Source organism: Miniopterus natalensis, chromosome 14 (genome assembly GCF_054644295.1).
Source record: "Miniopterus natalensis isolate mMinNat1 chromosome 14, mMinNat1.hap1, whole genome shotgun sequence".
Taxonomy (NCBI): Eukaryota; Metazoa; Chordata; class Mammalia; order Chiroptera; family Miniopteridae; genus Miniopterus; species Miniopterus natalensis.
In genome coordinates, this window is record NC_142094.1 from 41844028 (window position 1) to 41853242 (window position 9215).

Genomic DNA, 9215 nt, shown 5'->3' on the forward strand with positions numbered 1-9215 from the left:
GATCACCCTGTGAGGCTACTTTTAGTCATATTTAGTACAGAGCCCCTTTTTTATCCACAGAACCAGATAAGGCAGTCACACCCGCTGCCCAGCTCCTCCCTGGCTGAGGTCTTTGGGACACAGGAGGAGCCTGAGTGGATCCTGTCTTAGGCGTTTGCTCCTCTAAGGAATAAACATCAATGGGGCAGCTGGGCATTGTCTTGGGCTATGATGGGACGGGGGAGGGCCTGGTTTCACCACCCAGAGTAACCATTGCCTTCAAGTCCTGCAGACCTCAATAAACAACGCCTCTCTCCCCCTCCCTCTTTCTGGCCTCCTCTCCTTTCTCCACACCCAACCCTCCTTGCCTTGCCTTTTCTCCCTCCCCTCTCCCTCACCATCTGCAGTAAACCGCTCCCCTTCTCGCTGCAGCGGGTTGAACCGCTCCGAGTCTCCCAACCGCGAGCGCAGTGACTTTGGGGGGAGCAACACCCAGCTGTGCAGTAGCAACAACAACCTCTACACGCCTGACTACTCAGTCCACATCCTCAGCGACGTGCAGTTTGTGAAGGTAACTGCCCCCGGGGGGACCCTGCATTCCATTCCCCTGTGATCCAAGGTAATGTACCACGAGGTTAAGCCTCAGAAAGCCAGGGCCCAGGACTCTTCTCCCTGTTGTTTCCAGCCTGAAGCCCTCTCGTTGCAGACCTTGCTCAGAAGTGGAGGCAGGAAATAACGGGAGAAGGGAAATCTACTGGGCTCACTCTTTTTGGTTTGTAGTATTGGCTACATAGTTTGTGGGGAAAGAAATGGAAAGTCACAATATGAGTAAGTGGTTCAAGTGTTTACTGAATGCCGGCTCTGTGCTTGGCACTGCCCAGTCATTGGTGAGTTACTGGAGCAAACAAGACAGCAAGCTCCTGCCTTGCCGTGCCTTCCATGCTAATAGGTGAGAAAGATGACAGACAAGTAACCGCAGAGATAAAACCTAGGTAATTTCAGGTAGTGATGACAACTATGAAGGACATGCACGGGGTGGTGGGATAACCTGAGGCTGCTTTAGAAAAAGTTATCAGAGCAGGCTGAGAAAGGGACGTTCTTGCTGAGACCTGAAGGGGAAGGTGGGGAGAATGTTTCAGACAGAAACAACAGGCAGGAAAGTTCTTGGTCGTTCGAGGATCTGAGCACAAAGACAGAGGCTGATATGAGATGAGACTGGAGCGTCAGCAGCAATGTCACCTGGCATCTTTAGGCCAGAGTAAGGCATTTGGATTCTATTTGAACTGGGAGTTTTTGTAGGTTTGTTTATCAGGTCTGTCCATTTGTCTTAGTCCACTCAGGCGGCTATAACAAATTACCATCGACTGGGTGGCTTAGACAACAAACACTTATTTCTCACAGTTCTGGAGGCTAGAAGTCCAAGTTCCAGGGGCCAGCAGATCCAGTGTCTGGTGAGAGCCCCCCTCCTGGTTAGCAAATGAAAAACTCTGATTGGAATGGGTAGTTCCATAGAAGGGAATTTGACAACTCAAGCCCTTGTTTTAACATAGTGTTTGTTTTATTTTGACGTTGGTTTCTCTCTTATTTTGTTTTTTAATGTAAGTTAAGATGATACCTTAGACTAAAGTTAAAAATTCCCTCCTCCTGGTTTAATGGACTTGTTAGGGCCATGATGGAGGCTGCTCTTTTGCTGGCCTCTCTCACTGACCCCCCCTCCCTTTTTTTAACATGAAGACAGTGTTTGAGGAAGCTAAAGAGAAATCTGTACAAAGGGGTGTTTCCACTGGCTGAAGCCCTTGTGACTGCCTGCAGGGGAAGTTTGTGAAGGCTTTCCATGTCCAAGTAGAATGAAGCTCTAGAACTGGTTATTAAGTCCAGGAGGAAATTGACTTTACAATACATTACAAAATTAGATAGAAAAGTGTACTTAGTGATCATCTGGGAAAGATATTGAAATTGTGCTTAGTAGTAGTTAATAAGCTATGAAGGTACCAAAGAGTCCTTATGCCGAAAGAATCCTTTTTTTGAAATGTGCTCTGTAAATATCATGATTAAACTAAGAATATTTGGTAGATGTCATAATCTGGTCTGTGTAACTGCAATCAAGGTACCTCATCACCATCTGGTGGCAGAATCCCTAAATTGCAGGACCATGTTCTGAGGGGTAAAAGTTATAAAATGATAGGGGGCATCACACTGATTAAAAGTGAACTTTTGAGCACGTTGGCTAAGTCAAAATGTCCAAAAGTAATATCAGGTGCTTTGTTGAGCTTACCAAGTGTAACTTGGGAAATTTTCCTGTCCTTTAAGCCAGGTAAAGATGCCAAAGAAAGCTTCACCTTCAGAAAACCCATGGGCACATCAGAAAATTGGGCTTTGATGATGACCTTGGTTCAGCCTTGTGCCAGCTTCTTGTTAGTCATCTAGATTCTTATATAACTGAAAACTACAAAGTAGTTATTGGGGCATCTCCCCTAAAGGATTGTGAAGGACAACCTCAGTGGGCATATGAAGAGCAGCCTAATGCAGCCGGGTACATTTGCAGTGTACAGAGCAAGAGTTAAGGCTCTTTAAACTAAAACATCCATATTGCAAGGGGTGCCATCATTAGACTCGGGCAACTTGGAGTTCCATATACTCAGTCCACCTTCCATCTCCCTGGCTCCAAAGAGTCCCCCAGGCAAAATCCACACCGTACGATATAGTGCACTGGCGGGGACTCTGAAGGCCTGCTAACTCTCAAACCTTAGGCAAGTTCCTCAACCTTTCTGGACCTCATTTATTTACTTATAATATGGGCAGTACAAGGCCTCTCTTGCCCACCCCATACAGTCCTTATGACCAGCAAAGGCGATAACATATACCTAAGTGCTCTGTAAGACATAATGCACTATATAGATGGAAGGTTCCGTCCTCAGGTCCCAACCTCTACCTGCAAAAACAAGCCCTTCTGGGAAATACTAGCACTAGAGCTTTCACCAGTGTCTGAAAACCTAATCACTAATTCCATCTCTTTAGGATATTTATAGTACTTCCTGTAATATATATGATTTCCCAAAATAAACATATAATTAAATTATGTTTTCATTTAAAAATTTAAGAGAGATTATAAACCAATTTGGTAAAAAAGCTATCAAGAATGAGTTTGATACTGAAAGTAAATTTATCTGTGAGCTTCCTGGTCGTAAAAGCAAAAAGGGGAAAATGGATCTTTGAGGTGTCATCCAATTTAAGGAAGTATATCGTTCACCTAGAGAAAGGAGCTTCTTTCTGGTAGTAACTTCTTGAAGGATTTATCAAGTGTATTTATATATAACTATGGAAGGCATCAAATATATATATATTGGCTTCATCCATGGTTTTGCCAGAGTTTATGTTCTTCATATGGAGGTTTCTTATTTCAGTCCTCTACATAAGCTGAGGGTCTCATTCTTGCCGACTCCCCACTCACTGAGCCTTAGGAAGAGGGCCCTTGGCAATAGTATAAGCCTGTGTTTCAAACTTCTCAGTGGGCAACCACCCTGCTAACTGGAGATGCCCTCTATCTTCTCCAGGGCCTCAGGGGAAGACTTGGCTCCTCCAGGTGCACTGTAAGAGTCCAGAGCCAGCACTCAGTCGGTTGGGCATCGCCCTGTGCGCCAAAAAGTTGCCAGTTCAATTCCCGGTCAGGGCACATGCCCAGGTTGCTTGCTTAATCCCCAGTTGGGGGCGTGCAGGAGGCAGCCGATCTATGTTTCACTCTCACGTTGATGTCTCTCTCTCTCTCCCTCTCCCTTCCTCTTTCTCTAAAAATCAATGAAAATCTTAAAATAAAATAAAAAGTCCAGAGCCAGTAAAAATGACAGTGGGAACTCTGATGGCAATCTGCAATGGTTCCCCTAATTGTCTTCAACCCCTGGCCTGGTACAGCATTGGTAAGGCCCCCAGTGCATGGGCTCCAGGCCACAGAAGCCTGGGTTCCAAAGCACCCTGGCGGGGCTGCTTCTGAGCTTGGGAAGGCAGGCCCCGTCTAGGAAGGTCTCCGCCCGCCCCCTCCTGAGCGCCCGCCCCTCTGCCCCTTCCTCCCAGATCACCCGGCAGCAGTACCAGAATGCGCTCACCGCCTGCCACATGGACCACTCACCCCAGTCGCCCGACATGGAGGCCTTCACCGACGGAGACTCCACCAAGGCCCCCACGACCAGGGGCACGCCCCAGACCCCCAAGGATGACCCTGCCGTCACTCTCCTGAACAACAGGAACAGCATGCCGTGTAAGTCGGTCGGGCGGGTGGGCTGGGCTGCCTTGGGGTGAGGGCAGCCCTGCCTTTCTCCTCATGGCCGTCCAGAGCTGCCATCTTGTCCTCATGAGCCCCAGGTCTTCTCCAAAGCAGAGAGGTGACACACTCGCTGTCCTCCCCAGGCAGCCACTCAGATGGGCTGAGAAGCCCCAGCGAGGTCGTGTACTTGAGGATGGAGGAGATGGCCTTCACCCAGGAGGATGTGACAGACGTCGAGGAGCACAGCACACAGCAGCTCTCACTGTCTCCTACAGCTGTTCCTGCAAGAGCAGGTCCAGGAGGGAACCTGGGCCCAAGGAGCCGGGGGGTCATCACCATCGGGTACTGGGTGGGGGGAACCTCGGACCCCAACTCCTGCGTAAAATGTCCCACCTCCTTACACCGCCAGGGAAGGAAACTAACATCTACTGAGCAGCTACCATCCTAATTCATTCTCCTGGGAAGATATGTTGTAGGAACTAGGCTTCCACCCGGGTTCAGAGCCTGGCTCCTTTACTGAGGAGCTATGCAATTTGGGGCAAGTTACTTTAACTTCAGATTCAGTTTCCTTATGTTAATAGATATAAATCATGGTAACTAGCTTATGAAGTAGCTTTGAGCATCAATGAGGTAATATATACAGAGGACACATTCCAGTGCTTGGTACCATGCTCTCTAAATATTACATAGTGATTGTTAGACCTACTTGACAGATTAGAACATTGAAGTCAGCCATCACTCTCATTGGCAGGGCTCTTCCCTTCCTTTGAGGCCCAGAAACCAGAAGTAATCTGTAGTACTTGTCCTGAAGCCTGAGACCCTATCACTTCCCTCCGAGACACTGGACACCTCTTGTCTTGAGAGTGGTGTCGCTCCGAGCTCCCAGCGTCCCAGCAGTCCTGAGGTCCTTCCGTTCTTGCCTAGAATATACTTTCCCATGCTTTCGGCAGCCCCCTACACCCCTCCCCAGGTTAGCAGTTATCCCACCCGACCTTTTCGACCTGCCCCAGACCATAGTCTGAGACCCCTCCATTTCAGAACAATGACCTGACAAGTGCTCATCGATTTTCAAAGTCAGTGAGACAACATGTTTGAACTTGTAGCTAACGCAGAAAATCTGGGACATACATAATCACTGTTCCAGGACCTGAATTTAGAACTGATGTTCTTTTTCCCCCACCCACACTGAATTTAGTAGCTAAAACATGTAGCAAGAAACTGTATCAAAGGGATAAGAATGGAGGAGACTGGATAGTATTTGGAGATTATCTAATCCACCCTCCTTTATGACACATGAGGACTGAGACCTGGAGGAGGGAAATGACTTGCCCCGTCCATATCCTGCATGAGAAGGGAGCTCAGCCTCATGGCTCAGGGTCCAGGGCAGTTTCCACCACATTGTTTTGCCTCCCGGGTTAGGTCCTTCCTGCACTGGCAGTAAGAGCTTGGGCCCCTTCCTGGCTCCGAGATCCTAAGGCTTTCTGAATTCTCACTGGGTTCAGTGGGAGAAGACCTGGCATGTGCTTAATTGTTATGGAGCCCTGTGATTTTCCAGGGTCTGTTCAAAGAGAGGAAGGAGACTTCCCCATCTGTCCACAGATGTGCTTTTTGGCAAAAATGCTGAGTGGAGAACATCTTGTTCTCTTCTCTTTCCTGCCAAACAGGGTTTGAATAGTTAATTCCCACCCTAGTTCTCTGCCTCTTTGTTCGTTTTGTGGCACTAAAGTGCCCCTTGCTAAAGGCTTCCTGGGCATCCCTCCCTTGTTAGGGCCACTGCTGCCTTAGCTCTGGCTCTGAACTTTTACCTGCTAAGAAATGTCAACCAGAATCATCCCACCTAGATCCCTGGGTGTATAGGTTGGAAACACTTGTGTTCTTCTACTCTTTCAGCAGCAGAGAGCGAATATTGTAATATTAACCTGGATACAGAGACCAGCCCCTGCAGTAGTGACACTGAGGAAACCATGGGCAAGAGGCTGCTGAGAACCTTGAGTGAGTATCTCTTCTCTGAGATGGAAGCCACCCTCCAGCTGGTTTGAAAAAGCATGTTAGGATCTTCCTCGTGGAGGAGGAACCATTGACTCCTTTTAGGAACCCTAATGAGGTACAATTGTGGGAATCCATCTTAGGGCTTAGGCTGGTATTGCACCCTTGATAATTTGGGGATCTGTCCAATTCAATTGCTGGTTATCTAGGACAGAAGTCTGCAAACTGTGGCCGTGGGCCAATCCTGACCACCCCTCTGCCTGTTCTTGTAAAGAAAGATATGTTGGAACATAGACCCATTTGTTCCTTATGACCACAATGGCAGAGTTCATAACTGCAAGAGGGACCATTGGCCTGCAAAAACCTATATTTACTATCTGGTCCTTTTAAAGCCAGAATTTATGTCCAGGAAACTCACTAGAAAGGAAAGCAATATCCTTCATGAAAAGAAGTTAATGGCAGAGAAAAGGTGAAAAATCTCAGCTCTTCCTAAAAGCAGAGCTGAGAAGTGATTGCCCTTCATCCTTGAGGACAATCATATGATTACCCTGCCTGCCCAGGGCAGGAGGGTGCTTCAGAGCTAGAGAAGTACCCCTGGGAATGGTGCCCAGCTACACCCACCCCCTGTGGCTCCTGGGATATCGAAGGTGCGAGACCAATCCTTTCTCAGAGGACAGGCAGTCAGTTGGGCTGGGGCCTTCAGAGGCTGGGACAGGCATGATCCTGCAGCATTACGTGGGCCTTACTCAGTTCTCTCCAGGAAATCTCCATTCCATTGGCACTAGCCTGGGTTTGTGCCCTTTTAGAGCTGTCGTCTCAGGTGGAAGGTGCATCCTAGTCCTTCAAGATGCAAACATGCTGGTGGCAGCAGCAGGATACAATGCAGATCACTTCCTGCCAAACTCTCTCCCTTCCTGCTTCTGTATTGAAGAGAACTTGGACCACCAAGAGAGTATGAATGTCCTCCCAGTCCTGCAGATTGATCCTTACAAACTGTTTTTCAGGTGGTCGAAAAAGGAAGAAGTCACCTGATGGAGAAAGAGCCTCTGAGGAGAACTCAAACCTAACACCTCTGATCACATGACAGGGCAGATGTCTTACACTGGGTGCCTGACATTCCAGAGCTTTGGGGGAGAACCCACCCTCCCCTCATCTGCTTCTCCCCAAGGCCTCCCACAGGTGACAGAGCGTTCAGCTTCCCTTACCACCTCCTCACCCCTGTCAGTTTGGCAAACTTTCCCTCGTTGCCTCCAGTTGGACTCAGAGCCTTGTGGTGGCCAAAATGGAAGGAGGTGCCTCCAGTGGAACATGCTAGAAACGGTCTTGTCCACAGCACAGTCTGGGACTGGAGAAGACATGACCCCAAGCTGACAATGCCACTCTGGGACCCCTGATACCCTTTTTGTTTTTGAGATCCCCTGATGCCATATCTCATGCGTAGCTTAGCTCAGAAGGTGCCACTGACAGACAGGCACAGAGGAGGCTGGGGCAGCAAGTATGAAGGTTTGTTCAGAAGATGCACCAAGAATTCCTCCAGAACTTTAGGGCAACGGGACTCAGCCACGTTGGCATGTGAAGTTACTTTGCAGAAAACTGTTGGTGACCGGTTTCCTGTTAGATAAGGGTTTCAGCGGCCTGGGAAGCGTGTCTCAGCTGGAACGGAAAGAACGTGAGATGGAACCTCAAGTCACTGATTTTCCCAGGGACACATCTGCTTTGGCTCCCGACCCACAGTCATCGATCCATCAATAAATCTGCTCTGGAAGAGGAGGAACGGGGAGCAGAGAGACCAGTTGGGAGCCAGAGATGGAGCTTCAGGTTTTAAGCTCAAATCAGAGCAAAATATATATATATTTTTTCATATATATTTATGTATATGGAAAAATTCTAAGCTGTTGAAGCGAGTTTAGCCATGACAAACCAAAGAGTGCCCAGGTCACCGAAGAAGGATGTAAGCTTTCATGGGGCTTCAGTGTGCGTTACACAGAACATTGAAGAGCCACTCCTCTTTTCCATGCACTCCCCCCGCCCCCACCCCTTGCTGCACCCCAGCAGGTCGGCTATGTGTACTTGATTCCAAGAGCATGTTAGATCTCTCTCACCTAGGTGTGAGGGCAGATGCAATTCCAAGCATAACCATCAGGTGGCAGGATGACTGCACATACCTACTTGAATAAAAAAGTTCTGATCAGGACACAAGGACAGCCTTAGGGAAAGGGTGGAAGTGAAGGTTGTCTTTGGGACACCTGTGTCCCTTTCTGATCTATCGTCCTGATCCGGTGCTGCCTGCTGAATCTCCAGACCATTCCCTAACTTTTCCCTGGGGTGGACCGCCAGGCTTACCTCCCCTTCCTCCACAATCGTTACTCCTATTGCCCCACACCCATTCAATCAATAATCACATGATTCCTCTGGGTTATTTGCAGCTCAAAAGAATGCTTACCCATAGGAACCTTCAACTCAGGGGTTCTTAACTTGGGGTCCATCACCCCAGGGGCGTCCATTGTTGGAATTCCGAGGGCCTATGAAATCCCTAACACTGTAGGAACTTAGTGAATGTTCTTATGCGTGTTTTCCAGAGGGCTAAAGCTTTCATAAGATCCTCAAAGGTCTCCGACCTACAAAGGGTTAAAAACTACTATTTTCACTGAAAGTGGAACTTTCAGCCCAAAATTTCTGCAATGCAGAGTGAATTGAACACTGACAGTTTGAGACAGATTCTTAATTGTAAGTGGTCTTCGCAAGTGTCCTTGAAATTGATGGGGAAAGCTGGCACCCACCAAGAAGTGGAAGTCCTCAGAAATCCTCGGCACACCCTAGGCTGTTGTACAACCTGCACCCCACATAATGTCATGCCCTCTTCCCCTCCAAACCAGAGCAGGTGTTGCAGACACGAGGGCCCCAGTGTGCGGAAGTAAAGACTTTGCAGCTGGCGATGCCTTTTCCAGCGATGTATTAGCGATGTATTATTGACTTCACATCCCTTGCCTGG

General features: G+C 48.3%; 1 protein-coding gene across 2 annotated transcripts in view; it reads left to right on the forward strand.

Annotated features, from left to right (window-relative positions):
• The window catches only part of CNNM1 (cyclin and CBS domain divalent metal cation transport mediator 1), a 48616-nt gene extending 41235 nt beyond the window's left edge, over positions 1-7381 (forward strand). For both annotated transcript variants that reach the window (XM_016219856.2, XM_087824158.1), the window contains 5 exons: positions 387-550; positions 4048-4231; positions 4381-4530; positions 6128-6229; positions 7228-7381. In XM_016219856.2, coding sequence (XP_016075342.2) covers positions 387-550; positions 4048-4231; positions 4381-4530; positions 6128-6229; positions 7228-7307 — 680 coding nt within the window. In that variant the 3' untranslated portion in view covers positions 7308-7381. The remainder of the gene's footprint in view (positions 1-386; positions 551-4047; positions 4232-4380; positions 4531-6127; positions 6230-7227) is intronic.
• The last annotated feature ends 1834 nt before the right edge of the window (positions 7382-9215 follow it).